The sequence below is a fragment of the Amblyomma maculatum genome, chromosome 3, assembly GCF_055883805.1.
Source record: "Amblyomma maculatum isolate TAMU_Amacu chromosome 3, ASM5588380v1, whole genome shotgun sequence".
NCBI classification, from domain to species: domain Eukaryota; kingdom Metazoa; phylum Arthropoda; class Arachnida; order Ixodida; family Ixodidae; genus Amblyomma; species Amblyomma maculatum.
This window is the reverse complement of record NC_139346.1, coordinates 32,278,219-32,301,212: the sequence shown is the minus strand read 5'-3', so window position 1 is coordinate 32,301,212 and position 22,994 is coordinate 32,278,219. Positions and strand designations below refer to the sequence as shown.

The 22,994-nt window shown below is 43.6% G+C and overlaps 1 protein-coding gene and 1 long non-coding RNA gene across 2 annotated transcripts in view; one reads left to right on the top strand and one right to left on the bottom strand.

Annotated features, from left to right (window-relative positions):
- LOC146194458 (neprilysin-1-like) overlaps nucleotides 1-3,138 on the bottom strand; it is an 81,647-nt gene extending 78,509 nt beyond the window's left edge. Inside the window, exon 1 of the mRNA XM_084596563.1 lies at nucleotides 3,114-3,138. Within this exon, the coding sequence (XP_084452689.1) occupies nucleotides 3,114-3,138 (25 nt within the window). The remainder of the gene's footprint in view (nucleotides 1-3,113) is intronic.
- An 11,179-nt stretch (nucleotides 3,139-14,317) lies between these two features.
- On the top strand, nucleotides 14,318-22,073 carry LOC146194457 (uncharacterized). The gene is made up of 3 exons (XR_014705451.1): nucleotides 14,318-14,634; nucleotides 16,508-16,657; nucleotides 21,512-22,073. It is a non-coding gene; the product is annotated as an uncharacterized LOC146194457 (long non-coding RNA).
- The last annotated feature ends 921 nt before the right edge of the window (nucleotides 22,074-22,994 follow it).

Genomic DNA, 22,994 nt, shown 5'->3' with positions numbered 1-22,994 from the left:
TACAACTTCATCGCGCGTGTATTGTGTGTCTGAAGTGTTCAGTTTCTTTTACAAACTATATTCAAAACTCAGAGTTAAGTCCAGCTTTCTGGGACATGATTTTTAGTTGTGAGCGAATATTTAATATTGTAATTTGCCGTTATGAATGCGCTATTGGAAGGGTCTAAACGACGCGTAGCTTATTCGCGTGTTTTATCTTTCTCTTGCGCTAATTCCGAGTAGTAGAAGTGTCATAAAATAGCCGCTTAAAATAGGTTATTTACAGTTGCTACCATAGTTTTTATACTTTACCACACGTACAAACTTGTTCCCACAACAAACGTGATGCTAAGTTGCGGATTTCTTAATTTTTTTCAGTTCGGGTGTATCATACAAACCCCAAAGCATCTGTGTCGTACGTTGTTTTGGCTGCAGCTTTGAAAACTTTTAAAATGTTCTGTTTGCAGTAATGATGCGGTGCACACTAAATTTAGCAGCCGCGGTCGGAATGCGACTGCCATTTTTTGTGTCTGTTTTTTCCTTTGTAGTTTCTTTTTAGTTCTTGCGGCAATCTATTCAAAGGAAAGCTATTGATTTGAAGCTTCCAGTTATGACGACGTCTTTCTTCTACAGGTGTTCGATCACAAAGGCGCTACAAGTATAAGGGGGCAAGCACTGACTACCGTTTAACTAATAGATAACGGCAAATATCATTTTGTTTTATGTTTCCGGCGTCAACAACACATCCACATAGGAAGCCGTGCACTGCCAGATGTCGCAACCAATGTAACCAAGTTAATATGGCCGGCCTCACTGAGCATGCAGCTTATTTCAACCTGAGTAAATCAGACAAGAAAGTTGCCTGAGGGCCAGCAGGTAGTGCTTTATTTTGCATTTTTACTCCACGGTCTAGCTGCACTTCCACTTTCCAAAAGTTTTCTGTCTTAGTGGGATTTATGAATGTTGCTTTTATTTCCAGGTGCTATCTGCGAAAGGAAATACATTGTTATGCATGCTGCTCAAGTCCATATCTTTAAAGGCTGCATGGAGCTGCTGCCCCTACAACCGACGACAAAAGAAGCTGCGTTGAACGCAGCGCCTTCCTCCAACCTGGGACCTGAGAACACCTTGCCAAGAGACGCAGACAGGAGGAGCACTGAAGTCTAAGAGTTCTGCTTAAATGTTTCCATGCCCTGTAACACGTGCACACCTAATAAATCACCAGGCAGTGAACCTTTCAGCTGTATTATTTTCTGTGCGTGGATATCCTCAGCATGCTTTATTTAAATAAAAAGCTGCATGAAAAATATCTGCACTGTATGAGTAGGGGATGGTTTTGCAGGCGCCTATTAGTCATAGCACGAAAAAGCAACTAGCCGGATTGCCAATTGCTCTGGCTGGATGCCAATAATGCAAAACCACTGGGCAAGATTGGATTGGAAATATTGGGTAGCCGATAAATTTGGCTGGATGCCAGTTGTGAATATCCAGTGAATAAGCATGGATACAAGATATTGGATGGCCAGTGAGCTTCGCGGGATGGCCGTGATATAACAACCAGTGAGTGAGCTTGGGTGGAAGATATTGAGTAGCCATTGAGTGCCGTTTAATGCCAGTAAACAAGGTAGTATGCCAATACTGGTTTTGATAGGAGAGCCGATCAAATTGGTTGGCATATATCTTGGCTCTTTGCGCGCCCCAATCAGACGCCAATATTGACCAATATTGGGACCAATATATCCCAATATTGGACCATTAGCGGTCCATTGACGGCGTGCTGCTTGGGAAGCGACGCGACGCGTATGTCTGTTCCAGCGCGTCAAAGCTGACGCGCAAAGCTTTCCCTTGTCGAAACGTTCTCTTTTCCTCCTGCCGAGCCGCGCGTCCTAATTGACTAGGCACCGTCTTATTTAAGATGAGACAAGCACTTTCCGGCCGGATGAGTCACTGTCACTGTCGGGTGATGAGAAGGAGGGTGACGCCGATGCGTACACAGCCGCACGCTCTCTTCGCGCGGGCAAGGAGGTGTGACTTCAATTTGCGGGAATTTTCTATGCGGCGCCGTAATGGCTTTCTTCGTGCCGCGCTGACTTAACAATGTGCTCCGATTTCGTGACACCATCAGCCTCTTCCCAACGGCCAGCCTTTCAACCCAATCGCTGTACCAGACTACAGCCAAACGAACTTGAGCAACCCTTCTCCTGCGTCAGACCGCAGCACGACCCCTCCTCGGCTCACGCCGAATGCCGTCACCACGCCGGTGCTCCTTATCACCTCATCCTGAAAACTAGCCAGCGTTACCGATAGATGTGAGGTCGCTGGACGTCTGCTGAGCACCGATCAACCTCCTCCTGTTGTAATGCTTAAGGACAAAGTCAAAGGTTCCGTCGATGGTGTTTCTACCGGGGCAACAGTTTCAGTTGTGACTTTAGTCTTTAAACAATTGCTAGGTCACAAAGTGATGTTTCAGTGTGTCCCTAAATCGACGTTCTGTGGAGTGAGTGGTGAATCGTTACGGCCCTTGGGAGTGTGCAGTGTGGACGACAAAACTGGGTGAATCAGTTTTCTAAGCGGAATTTATCTTTATTGCCCGCTCGACTCATGACGTAATTTTAGGGTTGATTTTTTGAAACTGTGTGGCGCTACAGTTGACTCGTAGTGAGATGGTTTATTTCGAGCACACCCTTGTGCCTGTTTACGTGGAAAGTTCGCGCGATGCGGAAGTTGTGTTTAGTGTGTTCCAAGGCACAATTATGCCACCGTGAACTGCAGTATGCGTCCCAGGTTCCTCATCGCCTCGCAGCGGTGAAACATTTTAGGCTGTAGTACAACCTATTTATTCAGCGTGTGTGAAGAAGAATGTCTTTGTACCTCATTATATGGTCTCTGTGGGGAACGGCCACGCCTGGTTGTGCGCAATTAATTCATCCTCCAAACCCGCCGTTCTGCCAGTTGGCTTGAAACTTACCTACTGTGGCCACAATATGCCCTCCGCGTTGGCATCGGTCGGAGTCGCTCCAGCCGACCCTATTCCGAAGGCGCTCGCAGCAATATCCACAATGTCTCGCATGGTTAACACTAGCCCCAGTGCCCCTAGCGCCAGGCTCTGGTGGACCTTCAGCTCCAATACTCACCTGTTTTCGACTTGACCCAGCCCATTGGGCCGCCTTCTATCCCTCCGTCTCGCACTTGTCACGCCATAGACTCCAATTCTTATCGCCCGATCTGCCAGAAACCTTATAGAGTATCAGCATCTGAGCGCAAGATCATCAACGAAGAAGTCCGAGAAATGCTCCACAACGGGGTCATTCAGGCGTCTTGCAATCCATGGGCGGCTCCTGTAATCCTGGTGCGCAAGAAGGACGGTACGTGGTGGTTCAGCGTGGATTATCGACGTCTAAATATCATCACAAAGAAATACGTGTATCCCTCCCTCGCATAGACGACGCCATAGATTGCCTTTCTGCCACCTCTTACTTTTCTTGCGTATATTTAAGATCCGGGTACTGGCAGATTCCTGTTCAACCTGATGATAAAGAAAAAGCGGTATTTGTTATACCAGGTGGACTTTGAATTTATTGTTATGCCGTTCGGGCTTTACCACGCGCCCGCAATATTCGAAAGATTTATGCGCACGGTGTTGCGCGGTTTGAAGTGGGACATTTGCATCTGTTACCTGGAAGATGGTGTCATATTTGAAAATACCTTCAATGAACATAATGAACACTTAGCTATTGTCCTGGGCTGTTTTCGTAACACTGGCATTGTCCTCAATTCCAAGAAGCGTCGGTTTGTCGAGCGGCAAGCATTGGTGCTGGGGTTGACGAGTGTGGGGTACGACCTGATCCTCAGAAAACAGCGGTGGTCGAGTCGTTCAAACCACCCAAGACTATCAAAGAACTCCGCAGTTTTTTTGGGTTATGTTGTTATTTCCGTCGCTTTATACATCCGTTTGCTGACATCGCCGCCCCCGCTGACAAGTCTGCTGCACAAAGGCTCTCCTTTCAAATGGACCACCGAGTGTGAAGCCTCTTTTCGCCAGCTGAAGTTTCTTTGGACGTCGCATAGTATGCTACGCCGCTTCAGCCCTGCCGCACCCACAGAAGTACACACGGGCCCTAGTAGTGTTAGTACTGGGCTATTTTGGTTCAGCGCTGCAACGAACAAGAACATGTTACCGCATATGCAAGCTCTTCTCTCAGCAAGCCTGAACGGATCTACACAGCCACGGAGCAGGATTGCCTTGCAGGGGTCTTCGGCATCCAACGGTTCGGTTCCGCACCATTCACCATTGTCACTGTCCACCACTCTCTGCTGGCTGACAAACATTCGGGATCTTTGTGGTCGACTTGCACGCTGGGCTCTTCGCCTCCCAGAGTATACTTTCGACGTTGTCTACAAAAGCGGCCGGCAGCGCGCCCTTTCACGGCTTTCCTTAGCCACAACCGAGTGCGATGCCGACAACTTCGACAATTACATTTCTGTGCTGGTTGCAGTTTCGAGACCTACAAGTTTTTAAATCGGAACAGGAAAAAGATCTATCTCTAATCACTCTTCAATTCCGCGCAGACCCGTCGGGTTACCAGTCGTTTTTGTGTACTCGATGGTCTCCTAGGAAAGAACTTATCTCCATTGGGCCACTACTATTACTCGTAGTTCCTAAAAGCCTCTATTCATCTTTTTTGCGCGTATAGCACAAGGACGCTACGTCTGGTCATCTCGGATCGGCTCGCACTCTCCGCCGTGCTCAAGATTGGTTTTATTGGCCTAAGTGGCGATCGACCATTGAACAATATGTGGCCAGTTGCACGCAGTGCCAGCGCCACAAACGTCCTACAGTTGCTCCTGTTGAGGTGCTGCGTTCTGTACCGCATCCGAGCGCACCCTTCGAGCAAATAGACATTGCCCTGCTGGGTCCGTTTTTAAAGGCGTGCTTTGGTAATCACTGCATTCTCGTTTGCCCCGGTTATTTGACTCGGTGCGGCGAAACGGCCGCTATTTCGTCGGGCTACAACATATCAGGTGTCCATGCTTCTGCTGTGCTCTGTCATCTTACGCCACGGGCCACCACGAATTGTAACTGACCGCAGCCGTCAGTTCACTGCGGATGTCGTCGAAAAACTCCTGCGTCTCTGCGCAACTTTTCGCCACTCGACCCCCTATTACCCGCAAACAAACGGCTTAACTGGGCGCATAAACCGAACGGTGACCAATATGCTGTCATTGTACGTGGCCGCGCATCACGAAAAGTGGGACACCATCCTGATTTGTGTAACCTACGCTTTTAACACTGAGACCCAAGAAACGACGGGTTACAGCCCTTTCTTTCTTCTGTATTCTGGTCCACCGCGCTATACCATGGATACAATCTTGCCATTCTCAGTGAGTGACGATCCCTGCATTCAGTGGCCCTGCGGCGAGCCGAAGAATCTCGGTGAATAGCCCGCTTGCAGGCTGTAGCTTCTCAAGAACGCTTCAAGGCACGCTGCGATGAGCACCGTCGACATGTCACCTACGCTCCGTGGGATGTGGTCTGGCTATGGCGACCGCTTCGCTGGCATGGCCTTCTAGTGCGATCGGATTAGCATTGCCTCAAATGTTTCAGTATTTACATAACTACATCAGAGCTACGGAGAGATTCCTTTCCAGAACAGTTGGTATCATGCGCCGAAATTGCTTTAATTTTCCTACGTCAGTTAACATGTCACTTTACCACTCTTTATTCTCTTCCATAGCCAACTACGGATGTATGGTGTGGGCAACAACAACAGCTGAAAATATTAACAAACTCACTGTCTTACAAAAGCGCATTATACGCATTGCACGTAAAGTGCCGTATTTCTTCCACACTGCAAGCCTTTTCCATCAACACAACGTTATACAAATGAAGTCCATGTATCACTATAGGCTGTGCTATAAATATAAACTCGCCATAATGGAAAAGGATGAGTTCTTACTTACACTTGCTGGGTTAGAGCAAATCAGAACTGTGTATGATGCCCGCGTAGCAGAACCTTGGCATGTTGAGAAATGCCGCACAAACTATGGCAAACAAATGTTGCAGCGTACCTTACCGACCCTTCTGAACCAGTTGTATTGCTCCGAAAATATATATTTAACCAATATTTCTTTGAAAGAATTGCCCCAAATGTTCATGTAGTTTTGTACTGTACAAGTACAATGCACTGCGTACTAAAAAAACGTCTCTTTCTTTGTGCCGACGATGTTTTTTTTTCCTCACATCTTGTTTGATGTATTGTACTCCGCCGCCGCCAATGCTGCTCTGTAAGAGGAAGCCAGGACCTCTCAAGCTGTTTATACAGCTTTTTCCCTGCTGTCCTCGCAACACCAGTTGGGGAAATAAACCTTCAACCTTCAACCTAATTGTATTCTAAATTTACAAACTTCCAACTTTTTGCTCCATATTTTTTCCCTTCATTTATTGTTGGGATTTATATCTTAGGTTTTTTATTTAGTTGATAATTAATTTAATACACTAATTCAGTATCTGTAGGACATTTGGCAGTCCACACTGAACCCTGGCCAATGCCCCTTCATGGGTATGTGCAATTTGTCAAGGTAGAAGAAGAATAACCGCAAAATACTGACATTTCGAAATTTTAACTACAGTCGCGAGAATACGTGAAGGCACATATAGAAGGAACATGTAATGAGCATTCTTTTCTTTAAGTACGCAAATGTAAACATACACACTCTTTCTCGTACACACAAAAATAGCACTCGCTCCAACAGTTATAAAATGGTAGACATTATAAGTTCACATTACACTCCACACATTGAAAAGGGGTGCCTAAGGGGGAGGCCGGATCTGAATGGTTGAGTTAGGGAAATATGACTGTCCACGGGTAGTTTCTTTGGGCCAACGTGGGCATTTAACCTGCAGGTCGTAGATAGGTCTGTAGAGTTTACTTGTGGGACTGTGGAGGTGATGCTGACTATGACCTCGGTCCAGTGGTTGGCTGGAAGTCCATCCTTTAACACTGCACTCGCCACTGGTGTCGGGGAATGTAGGACACTGCGCAATACAAAAAATGACCCACTCTAAAAGGCCTCAATCAAAATACTGCTCTCCGTTAGGAAAGTTTTCATTTTTGTAGTCCTGTGAAAAGTAAGCAGAAGCACGTGCTCCTGGAAGCCACCTTTATGACGCTTGTCGACGTATACATTAGAAGACTCCGGCTCTTGCTCTCGGCCTGTTTTGGAGACTGAAGGGGAAAATTAGCAGTTAGCTGAAAACGGCTCTTGAAACAGGCGATTCGTTCTGTTGTGCAGAATACTCAGAGAGAGTTGCGGCGAGATATACGTTCCTGAATTAAACTTTTGGAAGCTTGCTGCTTGCGAAGCTGGTTATCACTGGAAAAGTTTGTTTTTCCATGCAAAAAGAAGGGCAAAATTGCCTTGGAGTTACCTTTGTGAGAAGACTAGGCGAGCTAACGTTGCTTGTCTGATATTTTGGAAAGAGGCTAGAAATGCTTGCGCATGACGCATGCCTGTTGGTATTGCAAATAAATGTCTCATACAGTCACTTATGTGACTTTGGTTGCTTTTAGCAAAAGCCTTATTCGAAATCTCAGAAAAGGCACATCAGTCACGAAACGATCTGTAAGCATTTCTTCACGAGACGTGTAGTCGTATCGCTGGACGGCAAGTACAGCAGCGATATGTTCCGAAATGGACTCGCCTGGTTGTTGCTGACTGCTTTGAAAACGTCTTCGTTCCACGAGTAATATTTCGCTGCCTTCACTTCTATTTTCCAGTTTATTTTCCGGGAGCAGCCTGCAAATACACAGGGTTCAGGGAACGTATTACACAGAAAGAAAGCACAGACAACGACACGACCATGAGCACAATCCACAGAACAAAATCCAAAACAGGGAAAAACCGATGCTAAACTGAATAGACACTATGCAGAATATCGCATATTCTCTCTTCGCTGGGGAAAGAAAAGGAGTAAAAAATTCACCAAAGGCACCTTATTGATAAATACGGTAGTGGTCGAATGATACGTGTGACTGAATAACTATCACGCGCCATGATAGGCGAAGACAATAAGGGCAGATAGGGAAAAGAAGATCTTTAAACAATGTAGAAAGAAGGTCTTCCGCATCATCCAATTTCATATTGATAGCTAAATGCCTGCCATGTTGACCCAATGTTGTGGCACCACATCGGCAAAACCGTACCGATGAAATGATGATCGCAGTTGTCGGGAACTGCAAGATGCACATGTAAAATGGAGTACACGAGAAACGAAAGTTGCTCCACGAGAAATGCAGTCTGTAGCCCGTCAACACAACCGAATCATTTATAGGATTCGGGTGCCATTAATAGGGGTCAGGTGTTGTAAAATTGCGCGTGCAATTTGTTGGGTCCCATGGTGATTCTCGTGTTGTTGCGAAACGAATTGCCTAAAAAGCTGAAAAGCAGAAATTCATGGACTTGTCTGAAAATGAATTCAAGGTATAATATAATAAATTCGTTTCCTCTAAATGGTCATACCATAGTGCATGATTCTGTTACAAAAATTGTGCCCTGTGAGTGGGGCGTACAAATCAGATTTGACGCAGTACATGTACGTTACGGAACAGTAAACATGCGCCATAACTGTGTATTTCCGGTCTATATATGTATTCATCGCTAAGTTACATTTCTGAGCAGATGTAATGCCATCCCATCTCGTTAAGTGGGGTCACATTGGCGATTCCTCGCTTTCTAGGCACGCTGGCGCCCCAGAAGAGTCCGACTGGACTACTCTGCAGAAGCTTCCTCCTCAGTGGAAGAAGACGAAGATTGAGAAGTGCCCGACAGGCGCAATGTCGGCGCAGCCTGGCCGGCCACTGAGAAGCATCTTGCGTGGGCCCAAGAAAGTTCCCCCTGAAAACAGCGAGGCCCCTGTACCAGTCGTCGACATAGGCGCGATGCATAGTAGCCAAAACGGGCGGCTTCCAGGACCAGACTGGTGGGACTTGCATCAACCCGGCAACCAAGCAGCACTGGCATCGTTCGTCGCATGCGTTGTCATCACAGGCTGCGTGGTACTGTCGGGCGCCTACTACTATATCAACTCTGGAGCAGATACATTCGAGCTCTCGACCACCACTCAGACAGCGGCTACGCCAGAGTCGAACGTCACCAGTGGCAATGAAGAAAGAAGCGCTGTTAGCGATATAGAAGACACAACGAAATAGGACGGCTAAGTGCCTGCGTCCTGTTAGGAACCGTTGTATGCGCCATTGCACTAACATAACTTGACGGATAATCACTGATGTTGATTCGCCCGCATGAATGACGATGACCGGGATGTTTCAGTGATTTTTACCATCAGGCTGAATCAACAATTTAAACGCCTGATGGAGTAATATATCATAGCCTTATTCTGAACAAATTTTTATAATGTGACTTGAATTTGTTTCCTACCAGCCATCACTGACAAAGTACTTTGACCTATAATTGAAATGAATCACGCAAATTATATGTTTGCGACCGACCATGTTCACCAAGCCACTTATTTTAATGCATGAACGGTATCAACCTGACTGCGATCACTGCAGAAAGGTCTCTGTCATAGTCCTCCAGTCAACCTGGTGCTATACCAGTTTTGACAACCTTATCACAGCGTTTGTCATTACCGTGGTAGCACATCTAACCCTTTTGCCGCTCCGTTTTACGCTTACATTTTATGGTACCCAGTCCATTAGGGATCAGCCCGCCAGGTTTTGTGACTCAGGTTTAGTGAACGTACTTATTTGTGTATACCAGGAGATAATTAACTGGAACCCTGACTGATGTGATGCTTCCTGGTGCTAGGAAATGCGTCCTTAATATGCTTTTTCAGTATCAGCTATAATACTTTAGACTCCCTATGTTAACACATTGTCGCTATTATGGCACCGGCAAACAAGGTGTCGCATAAGGTCATTATTTTCATAAGCCAACAATAATTTCGGTTCACTGAAGGCGATGCGCTCATTGCCCTTTGCTTTACAGGTGTCAGGGCTAATTTATCAGATGGCGGAGGCTGCGTGTAGAGTTTATGGGCTGATGAATGTTGAATCACGTTATCCTCGAACCTGTTTTGCGAAGCAACTCTTCTCAATCCTTGCCTTTAATGTTTTAGATGCTGTGCTCTATTTTACCGTAAAATCCATTTTTTTTTTCCTGAACACAATTATGATGGAAAAGGAAGCTGACAGCGCATTCGTCTTTCATCCCAACAGGGCTCCACTATTAAGTAGACACGGTATTCGTAAGTATTACAAATAGTTTTAATATCAAGTATACGAGGAAAGCTTTGCGAGAATTGGGGCTTCGTAGTCGTTTATGGGTTGTATAGGAGGAAACACTGAATAAGAGAAAGATGCACTAACGGCTCTGCTTGTTCTGCGCTCCGAATGTTGCACATTAAGTCTCGCAGTTTCGCGCTTGCCGCCGATGGCGACGCAGAAAGGCGGGCGCACGCCATCGTCGTCTGCTAGCAGTGCTCGCGCCGAACGGATGTTTTTGTCACGGACTTCAAATTTGGTAAGAGTTGGTGTAAATTGAATGAAACATGAATGAATTTTTATTGTCGTGGTAATGGTGTTATCGCCGGTACTTCGACGATGGGACCAAAGTACTTTTCCTCCGCAATGCACGACAGGTCAAAGTCGTGCAAAGAAAATTGTTGCTATTTTCAAAAATAAACAGCGAAGAATGCTTGAAAGTGTTAAGAAACGCCACATAAGGATGTTTGCTGGAGCCCGTGACCTTTTAAGTGACGCATTTTTACTCTCATCTCATGTCGAAAAAGTGGGAAGCGATTCACAACCACCATGATCGTACGTAACCCGGCCGACTGTGTTTTAGCGAAAGATGCGTTGCCAACAATGTTATCTTATTTCCCTGTACATTTGTCGAATATCATGAAGGAATGAAAAAGGCCTACTGAGGGGCTCTATATTTGCGTGCCAAGGAAATGCCGTATAACAAAATTCCCCCCCAGGCAGCACAAAGCATTGGGCCAATGTTGTAAGTACGACGGCAAGCAGTGGCCCTACATTGGGCCAGCCTAACCAGCATGCTCCCAACATAGGACATGCCAGTCAACACAATGTCCAACAATGGCCCAGTCTAGCCAGTGCTCTCCCAGTGTTGGCGCTGCCAGTAGCCAACACTGGCTAGCTTGGGCCAGGATGTACAGCGAGTTCCCGATATTGGCACTGCCGTACATACAGAATGTCTATGTTGGACCGAGATTGCCGTTGTTCCTCCAATAATGGTCGCACGGGTTTTAAAACTGGCTATAATGGGCCAAGCTGTCCTGCCTCCCTCCGTCATTGGGTTTTCCGTTTTTTAAAACTGGCTACAATGGACCAAGTTGTCCTGTGTTCTTCCGGCATTGGATGTTCCGGTTTTTAAACATGGCTACAATGGACAATGTTATCCTCTGTTCTTCCAGTATTGGATGTTCAGTTTTTTAAAGATGGCTACAATGGGCCAAGTTGTCCTGTGTTCCGCCTTCGTTGGCCGTTCCTTTTTTAAAACTGGCTACAATGGACCATGTTGTCCAGTGTTCGTCCGGCGTTGCCCGTTCAGTTTTTAAAACTGGCTACAATGGACCAAGGTGTCCTGTGTTCTTCCGACGTTGACCGTTTCGTTGTTTTAAACTGGCTGTAATGTACCATTGCAATTTGTCTTGTGTTTTTCCAGTATTAGCTATCCCTGTATGAAAACTGCCCACGATGGACCACTTTTTCCCCTGATCTCGCAAATGTCATTGCCATCCTAAAAACGCAGCTTTAATGGGCTGCCGAAGTGAATATTTTCCGTTGACCATTCAATCAAAACAAATTTTCCATTTTTATGGTTGAATACACGTGCGCTGGACGCCAAACCGTGGCATTTAATTCCGACAACATTTCAGCCGATCGTTCGGACCTCACCAAGTACCACGTACGGGACGACAATTACTATAACGCATTCAAGCACGTACCGCTGCAACTGTCTGGATTCGTCTTTTCGGTGCGCACATATATGCGGCGCACCTTTGGGGGTCAGCTATATGTGTTTATGGTTTTAGCCTATTGGCATGCATGCAGATTTCGTCGCAGGCGCATACGTTTGTCGCACAATTATATCTAATGATAGCACGACCGTGCGACCACATATGTATACCCCAGACCGGCTAGCACTCACGACCCAATATGCCTGTATTGGACGCCGATTACATCCCTGCATCTATACGTAGCTTACAGTACAAATCCAGTTGTCAGTGAGAACGCGCATAAAAACGAAATCTTGTCGCCATAGCATGTTCATGTGACATTAAATTAGTGATTAGAAAGTAGCTTTTTCATTGCCGAGAAGGAAAACGTTGCCTCAAGTTGAAGGAACAAATGACCATTTTCTCAACGATGTTTTTGTTCTAGTGCTTTTGTATTATCCATAAGGAACTACGCGCAGCATCGTCTGTTTACCTGGAGAAAGGACCGAAAACGATGTGTGTACTTTCTAGACGCAATCACTGGAAAATGAAAAGCCGGAAGACTCGCGAGGTTACCATTTTAGTTTTGGGCATTCACACGGTGGTAAAAAAAAATGACAGTTTTTCGTGCAGACTGCGAGCATGAAGGCCCCGGTACATTTATATGGCGCACAACATATATATCGCCAATAAACAAAAAAAAAAATAGTTTTTTCCGCCTATTAGTTTAGAGTTTGACCATTCCAACCGCGCTAGGCGGTGGCAAAGGAATAAAAAAAAAACTGTACAGGAATGAAAATAATGTGCGCTGTCGAGTCATTCGAAAAAACGAATGCAGCCTACAAACACTGCTTTAATGAGGCAGTTTTCCATGCCCTTTCCAATTCTTTCATTCTACTAAAATGATTTGGAATACGTTGCTTGCTCATTGAACGTTATCGTCTTTTTGTGCAATCCGCGTTAAGGTGAAGGTGATTGCGAAAAACGTCTGTGTATTGCCTGATGCCACAGCGCTTCAGGACCTCGACGCGCACAAAATTGATTCTGAATCATTCATTGCTGTGTCTGTCACCGTCGATTTGCGAAGTCGAGACAAAACATGAGCGAAGAAATTTTGTTACAGCTGGAGAATGATGAGGACGAAGTGGCGCGCTCGTTTGTGGAAGATTAAGAAAAAGAAGTGCGTCGAATGGGCGGCCCTCGTAGCCTGGCTCCTTGGCTGTTCCTCAATGTATATATCTTTAATCCTCTTTTGTAAATATATTTCTCCCTGTTACAAAATTATATGCCAAAATTTAAAAACCTTGAACAATTCACAAATTCCGTAGAATGTTCAGAACAGCGCGGTGCGCTATAATTGGACAAAGGCTTTATCGATGTGGCCATAATTACTTGCGCAACAAAATTATGCGAGGTGTTTTAATGGTTTTGAAAGCTGAGGTAGTGTAGAATAGGTGGAAAAAGTTTAAACAATGTGAAAACTGTTTTTGTTTTCCTAAAAATTTTCAATGTTCGCTGTTTGCTGTAAATTAGCGCGATCGTATCTCTGTATTCAAATGTCATAAAAATATCAGCTTTAGCTGTTTGCGGATAATTATGCTGAGAACATATTGTGGAATTATTGCTGCTCTACCATGAACCTTTTCTGAAATAAAGGCCTGCAAATTAGGAAAATTTTCGTTTCCTGGGCCGATGTTTAGAATTTTTATAAAAACATCTACTCATACCCGAAAAGCGAACATTAACTGAATACAAATAAAAACATGTATATATTTAGTCGGATAATTTTCAGCTAGCTAACTTGAGCATAATTTGTATAATCTATAACCAAAGTTGGCCAGAATAGAAGAGAAGCTCGGAACTCCGCCTCTTTGACATTATTAATCAGTCATCACGCAACAGTATATAATATTTTGAAGTAAATATAAAAGGTCGAACGACCATCCTTTGTTCGATCATAGGTGGCGAAAGGGAGGGGACGCGCGCATTTGTCGATGCACCAGCTGTATGGATTTACGCAAGAATGTGGATGGTAGATGGGGAGGCTTTCTATTTTTTTAGAAAATGTTTGTCCGTGGTTGGCTTGAAGAAACAATGCGTTTGCGAACACACAAAACAAAACTATTTATTAGAACTCGACTCGAGCGGTGCGCGCGGCGGCCGCTCATCGGCACGGTCCGAAGTCACGGCTGGCCGGTGCAAGCAGAAGAGGGCTGGGTAAAGGAGGAATGGAATGTTGAGAGGGTCGTTGGTCCTTCGTTCCCATGCGCAGCCGTTGCGAACACAACACCGCGGCGGGAATCACGCGCTGGTTGAGCGGGTCGTTGTTCCCCCTCGCCTACGCGTCTACGTGCAAGACACAACAGACAGCATCCCCAGCTGCGCTGCTGTGCGGCCTCCTCCCGAAGCGTTCATTTCAGAGCTTGTTGGAGACGCTACAAGACTTGTGACAGCTTCTTAAACCTTTCTTTAATTTCTTCCCTCATTAATTTTCTTTTTCATTGTGCTGTGCATAATTTTCTCTTGCGCCTATACATGTCCATGTGCTCCGGTTGGTGCTTGCTACATATCAGTGAATAGCTGAGCTGTGAAATGTCGCCGGAGTACGGATTACAGCAACGGCGGGATACCATCGGCATTATCAGACTCAGTGAACGCCGTCATCTTAGACCGTGAGTATATATCTTTGCAGCATGCCATTGCTTCATAATTGGTTCTATATAATGTCCTACCAGTCCCAAATGTTCTCTTTCCTTATTCTCCTCGAAACAACTGCGCGAAGCATGACTTCAAGAACTAAGCGAATTTTCGTCCGGGTTACATGCAAGCAAGTGCGTGGACTTATTTGCTGGCTGCGATATGAATAGCATTTGCGCCGAAAATAGAGGAGCCGTGCGTAACAGGTGTGTATGCCACCAACACGTGACAGAACACTGCAGGCAGCCATTTGCGAAGTTTTTTGACGGTGCAGCGCGCCGCAATCAATTAGTAACCAGATACTATGCGCCCGGCATTGTACATATATTTTGGACAGCCTCTCTTCTGCGCGCAGGAAGCCATGTTCACACAGTTTTTGGATTTTGTGAAGAGTTAAGGGCAGTTTTTTGTTTTCAGATGTACAGACGAAGTTTTGAAAACTGTTCGTGCCGTCTGTGCAAGCGAATTTTACAGTGGGGCAGACATGTGCGTGATGCTGCTTGATGACTAGGCTATAATTAAGTCATAATGAACCCCTACTTTTATAATGGTTAATATCATATTGAGGAATTGAAAGCCGTGAACAGCGCAAGTGAGCCCCTTTTCAAAATTTTCTTAATCGACGCCCCCCTTCTGAGCACGCGCCTTCAGGTGAGGGCGTTATCAGAAAGCGCCGACAATAGGAGAGCGATTTCGCAGACGCGCTTCGAGGGCGGGGGAAAATAACAATACAAGCAAAAAGGCACATCAGCCGTGTGTGCACTGCGTCCCTGTCACTGCAAAGTAAACAACGTGCACGCGGGACACAATGTACAAAACATTGACAGCCGGTATGAGGCAACCATATCGTCCGAAATATATTGCTCGCGAAGCGCTCGATGACGGCGCGCACTTTCAGGCGAAATGGGACAGGACGTCAGGTCCGCCTGTTCGGCAATTACAGCTCTATGTACCTCACGTGCCGTACCGTATGCATGAAGTGCACGCCATAGCCATCGTGCAAGAATGTTGAAACCGAAGCAGCGATCCACGTATTCTAATTCTATAGGAAATCATTTGGGAGTAGAAAAGAGCAACTTAATATGATGTGCATGGTTCTTTAATGAACGATATGTATAAATGGACGGTAGAATAGTTACAGTAATGGAGTGTTCCGCTAGAATTGTTTACGGCCGTGACCGCAATAAACATTACTCATATTGCTCTTAGCTTTAAGCTCTGGCATTGATAAGCCTATCTAAAGAACCGACTGGCAGTGACAGGTTGTTTACAGCTGTTGATCAAAAGGTAGGCCATCATGCTATTATTGCAGGCATATTTGCTTCTTTTTGTACCTCTGTTTACTAAAACTTAATTTTGTTCCCCATTCCTAGGGACGCTGCACCTCTTACAACACTCACTGTTCAGTCGCTTTTATTCAAGTATACAAAAAGGAGGAACTGCGCATGCACTCATAGGATAGCCTGTCTTTCCGTTAACAGCTGCAAATAACACGCCACTGCTCCTCGGTACCTTGGATGAAGTTTTCAATGGGGTTACCTGAGATGCCTAGCAATTGCTGTAATATTTATACCAATCACTGCAGTGAAACAGAAAGGTAACACTGCATCACTTTAACTGCTGCATGCACCTATAAACGTGCCTTAATTTATTGCCTATTCTTATAGACGCAGGACCTCTTACTATAGGCTTTGTTCAGTAAGCAACCGTCTTTCATTGCTTCAATTTCTATCTCTCCACCACTTTCTTGTTGCTCTGGGTGTGATCATTTGATTTCATTGTTCAAATCATATTGTTTTATCATGTGTGAATGATTTAGCCTGCACATACATGCTTTCATTTTTTTAGATGCGCATCGGGAGCGTTTTCTACGTAGAAGTGGATCGATTGAGTTGTATCACTGGTGCGAAAACCGACAACCCCCAGAAGATATGTGTCCTGTGGTTGGAAGGGCAATAAAGAAGAAGAAAATCAGCTGAAAAGCCTGCCTAAAAAAAGGTAGCACTGCATCACTGTAACTGCTGCATGCACCTTTAAATATGCCTTATTTTTATTGCCTATTCTTATAGACGGTGGACCTCTTGCTATTGGCTTTTTGCAGAAAGCAACCGCCTTTCATTGCTTCAATTCCTATCTCTCCACCACTTTTTTGTTACTTCGAGTGTGATCCTTTGATTTTATTGTTCAAATCATATTATTAAATCGCCGGTGAATGATTTCGCCTACACATACATGCTTTCATTTTTTTTAGGTGCGCATCGAGAGAGTTTTCCACGTATAAATGGATCGATTAAGTTGTATCACTGGTGCGAAAACCAACAGTTCGGTACCCCCAGAAGATTTGTGTCTTGTGGGTGGCAGGGGTATAATGAAGATGATAATCAGTGGAAAAGCCTGCCTAAAAACTTACAAAGATGGCGCAAAAGCGAAATGCCGATCAGGGTTAGAGTCTGATTACTTCTGTTATCCTATTTCACTTGCTAGGTGATGTGACATATATGAAGCACCTTAGTATAATTTGTGGTATACTCACTGAAAATTGTGTAGACATTAACTTTTTTCTCGTTCAGTTATTTTGAGTGACGCACGAATTGGAATAAAACGAAGTCATCCACACGTCTAATGCCCATAGACATTAGATGCGTTGATGAGCTCATTAATTGTGTTCCTATGTGAGCATGCAATAGTTTGTCGAATATATTAATAAGTTAAAAGTTGATTTTTTTACTGTTAACCGGAGTAATACATATGCTCCATATCATAGCATTATTCGCCTGAAGTTTGTATCTGCTCTTTCCTAAATTGTATTCTACAAAGTATACGTGTGTCATCTCGTACGTCTATTTAACTAGCGAACAATTTGCAATCGAATCCCTTTTGTGATGTTTCAGCTACAAATAATGTATGACAGTTGTGACAATATAGGTAGCTTTAGGTATAATATATAGCGCGAAAATCTTTAATATATGCGACGATATTTTTATTCACCGCATTGGCTAAACCAGCCTGTTGAAGAGACGAAATGAAAACAAATATGGATGTCTTCGGACAGGAACAGTAATCGTGGTGCCATGACCATTTTTTAATTAAATTTTCATATGTCGTGGGCTAATGTCTCGACACAAAGGAATGACCCTTAGGTTTGCCAGATGCGGCGTAGTATTCTCGAAAAAAAACAAAAAAAAACGCCTATCACTAAAGCTGGAAAACGCCGTTTTTGTCCTTTCAAAAATTTGCACGTTTGGAGGCCGGCTGGTTGCGTAAAAGTTTGTCATCCACTGTTTTTTACTCACCGCATTTGGGTAACGTTTACTTGTATAAGAAGTATTAAAAGTGTGTTTCATTGATGCAGTTGATTTAGTAAAAAATCGCAAACTTTGCTTCAAGAACAACGCGCTACAAAAATGTTAATGTTCAACCTTACATACTGGCGTGACGCATTGCGTTGTTTGCACTAAAATATTCTGTGTTTATTACGCAGGTCATATTTTTAATTTAAGGCAGAATTTGGAGCTCTAAGCTGCTGCTATGTGTGTTCTCTGTAGCGCCACCAAAAGTATTATGCTGGAAAGCGATTTGCTTAAGATTGTAATTATAAAAATTACACATTGAAAAATCATCTTCAAAAATATAGTATTGTTAGTGGTGGTCAAAGCTGACAAATGGAATAATATATTAATAACCTAGATTGAATACTATTGCACCTAGCAATAAAAAAGAATGCAGGACAGAGAAAAAGTTCAGCCTTCACTTGCGTTCTGCCATGAAATTGACAGAAATAGTGAATTAATACCATTTTAAGCTATATTAAGTATTTGTCCCAGAAGCAGAAAAACGTTGTTAAGCGCTGACAATGTTTTAAATTTTACTTAAGGTAAAATGTAACTAAATTAAGCAAATACTAAATTGAAGTTTTGATGCCTATTCCATAAGGGGGAGCCATATAAGCACATCTATAGAACAAAAACAAGCATTTTTATATTTCTAATATTACATTTTGCAGAATTCGATATATTTACTGACTCAAATTAACAAAGTACTTTGCATTGTTTCCACAGATTTTGATAAAAATTGATGTTGCGGCCGTTTCTTCAATTCTAATCAGTTTTCCTTATTTTACCATTTTCTTACTTTTGTCCAATTTCAAAATAATATGCAGATACACACACAAATCTAGAGCTTCAAATTTTTTCAGAAATAAAGAATGGAACCTAGATAATGTAGAAAAATAGTTTCTGTGCCAAGATATTATTGGATCCTGCAAGAACGCAGGCTGAGTTTGGCCATTATCAGCACAAGCACTCGGTTTAATATTTAATGTTATATTTTTAAACAGTATAACGCAACACTTTTTAGTCCGTGATATTTTTGAGGTACTGAAGATTTTTGAGAGGGATTTGAATGAAAATCGAAGATGATCTTTTTTTAATTGCAGCAAATTTGCCCTTTACTGCTGTTTTCGAATTCTGAGCAATTTTGATGCGTTGTGGAGAACACACCTAGTGGTCTGGAGCTCCAGATACTGCCTGGAATTAAGAACATGCGTCAGGAAGTGAAAACATATTTAGTGCAACCAACCTAATGCATCATATGCCTGTGCATAAGGTTAAAAATGAATATTTTTGCAGCGTATCGCTCCTGAAGAAAAGTTTCCGATTTTTTAATAACACAACTGCAAAAACAAAATAGGTTTCTAATAGTGTTTGTAAATATAAAACCTGCATATATTTAGTGAGTAAAAAAGAGCAGATGACAAAATCATGGCATCTAAACTTGCAACAGTTTGAAATGGCAAAAACAGCGTTTTCTACCTCTAGAGATATACCATACAATTGTTTTTTTTTCGAGGAAACTACGCGTATCTTGAAAAAATAAAGTTAATTCTTTTGTGTCTAGATACTTGCCTACCACATATAAGAATTTCATTGGAAACGAAAGATGGCCATGAGACCTCGATTATGTTTCTTATCTAAGGCACCCATAATACGCTGTGAGAAAGCCAATATCAAAGGCTTTTTTTTAATATTCCATATTTCGAACGGTTGTGCCATCTAAGAAATTTAGAAAGCTAGGCACACCTTAGGTGTAGCCAGCCCTCACTTTCTGTTACAGCTGCATTTGCTAAGCTGAATTAATGCGTTGATTACTTTATTTTAGCCACGAATATAGCGCTATTACGTGTCAATTTTAAAGAAAGGCCGCAGTGACGCGATTCCTGTAGAATTTGTAAGTGAAATCTGTAAACCTTACAAATCTACCCATATATATGATCTCTTGCAGGTTTTACTCAAGCTACATTACACCTGCTGCGTCCCATAGCTTGAGCCAAGCGTTATAAATAAACCATTAGAAACAGACGATGGAAACCTGTGGTGCATTGCTGGCAGCCACTTAGGACAGCGCAGAAAATTTTTATTTTGTACGTGGGGAAGTGAGGTTATTCGCTTCAAGTACTAAATATTCACTTTAGACAATAAATAGGACTTACAGAATCGGTGAGCACGTTCGGAAACCCCTGTTTCAATATTTGCGGTTAGAAACCTCATGTGTACCTTTTTTTCCAACTGTAGATAAATTCCGGGTTATGTAGATACCGAAACCGTTACGAGCCCATTTGCGCACCTCAACTGTGCTGCTCACAACATGATTTTGAGCGGACAAAACAACCTGCCGCTAAGATTGCTAGCCCCATGCATGAGTAAGGGTGATATGCTGGCGATGGTTGCTTCGCGTCGGCCCTTTGGCGCACATGAAGGCTCGAGTTACAATGAGCGCGCCGAACTTTGCAATGCGGATAATGACTACAAAGCGGTAAGGATATAAATGAGTTTAACAGTATTTTTCAGCTGTAAAATACAAATACAGTCTTGTTGGACGATGTGCTGGCGCGGACGAAGAAACCATAGGCAACTTGTAGGTCTAACGCTACACAGGGCTGTCGAGCCAAGCCAAGTCCTCAATTGTAGTGTCCGGGAATCAGATTTCTGTATTTTCGTGGTTTCCTATTGTATCTGGCGTTCAAAATGCAGACGTGAGGGTTCTTTATCACAAATAATCAAATGTGGATTGTGCCGGTACTCTTCAAAGTAGCAACACCATTTATTGTGTAAGTCATTATTCAGTAATTTAGGTAAATAATGTCAATAAGGATTCCAAACAAAACCTTTTCTGTGGCGCTCAAGGTAGCTTCCAGCAATATATATCTGGTTTCCTTTGCCTGCCTCCGAAATGTTTTTTTTTATCCCTTGGATCAAATTTGCTTGGACAAGCAGTATATGTGTAAAAATGATGCACCTGTGAGCTACCCGTTTAAGTGAGCTCCCGTTTAAGTGAACTACCCACAAAACCAGTCAAAAGCGTATATCAGCTAACCAGCGGCCAGTGCAGCAGTCGTGGGCTTAGATCGCTTGTGTATATTATATCTAGCCATTTAAAAAAATGAAAATGGTCGCCGAACATTCTCTTGGTAATGATTATTAGTATAAACTGTTTGCACATCGCAGAAAGCGTAGGAGCGGCAAAAAACTAGCGCGCCAGTCATACGCGGAGACAGCCGATGATCAAGCACTAATTCCTAGTGTGGGATGAAACACTGGCTGTCTCAGCCGCATTGCTGTGGAGGCGATCAAAATGCAACAGGGCACATGCTATGCAATGTATGTGCGTCTTTCATCCTAATAAACCCAAGGCAGCTGAAACTAGTCTGGAACTCATCAGTATAGTGTTTCTCATTGACCATAAATTTCGGTACATGAATCCTGGAATTTTCTACATCTTCCTAAAATAATGCGCGCGATTTTATATGCCTCGTAATAGTGTTGTAAATTTTGTTTCCTCATTGTTTTTGTGCAGGTGCCATTTGCGAAAAAGTTGGGGTGGACGATTTGGAAGCACTCGCATTTATCAGCAGGTGGCTGCCTAATTCCTGTGACAGGGGGGGTGGAAGAAAAAGGCGTTATGCTGAAACCTCCCCTGGCGAACCAGGCATGCTACCTGTGAATGCAATTGCAGGGTCAGCCCCCTCACTACGCCTATGAGTGTGCCCTTCAGCTCCCTAGCCCCTTCCACTTCCCGAGAGCCCGCCCTGCCCTGACCAACCCTGCCACTGCCCCGCTAACTGTTGCTGTGTGTGCCCTCAGCGCTGACTAGTAACAACTGCCGTCTATAGTAACAATTGCAATAAATATTATCTTTTTGTGAACCATGCCCTTGTTTTGTGAATATCTACTGGTTGCTCATGAGCAACAATTTGAATTTATATGGCCACTCCTATTTGAAAGGCCATTATTGTCCCAGCAAGTTCGATGTGCTGTCACGAATATGGCTAGAATGAAAAAGGCTGCATTTTATGGCCTGCACAGGCAGTGCCACAAAATGTGTAATCTAGACATCATCAATGGCACATGAATGGAGTAGCCGGTGTACCCATAAACCATTGGATTAATATTGGTATCGACAATATGCGGCATGAATGGAGTAGCCAGTGCACCTGCAATGGCTAACCATTGGTATGATATTGGCATTGACAATGGGCCATCAATGGAATAGCTGGTATTAAACAAATATTGGTAATACAATGATGGTATAATGCTGGACAGTATTGGCAAGAATCATGGTGCATGAATGGAAAGTCTAATATTGTGCCTACATTGGTGGCTCCAGCTTGGTTGAACACTGGACCAATCTTGGAACGAAAGATGGGCCAAGAATGGAGAATGTAGTAAAATGCCCAAATGCCAATATCAGTCCAATATTGATGCCATTCTTTTCCAGTGATGAACCATTGTTGGACCAATGCTGGTGTGCTGCTTGGGCCCTTTGCTATAGCGTTAAGGCAATAACATTTGCAACATTTTCCTAAAAAATGTTTTTTAAAAATTGTTAGCCACATGGTAGGGTAAGGCATAACAAACCTGTTACTGTAAAATTTGCTTTTTGTGAGAAAGGCAACGTTCACTAAAACACGGTGTCCAATATTCTAAAAACGTTGTCCAAAAGCTGTGAGAAAACAAATGTGTGGACACCATGCAGCAAAATCTTCCCTACACAACCATCAACCAAGAATACTAACATCTTTACTGACTGGAAAAGCAAAGGCACAATATGATAACGTTCATTGCAACAGTGTGCAACTTATTGACTGTTAGGTATGAACCTGCTCATGCCTGCTCTATACTTGCAGATAAATGAGACGCTGTCACAAAGCAGCATGGCCCATAACTAGTGATGTGGCAAGAAAGTTTTGCATCGTGGACACCAGAGAAGCACAGTGTCTCTCCCAGCCTCAGTATGAAATTATGCAGCAATTATTGAGCAATGTGATCTGAAACCATAG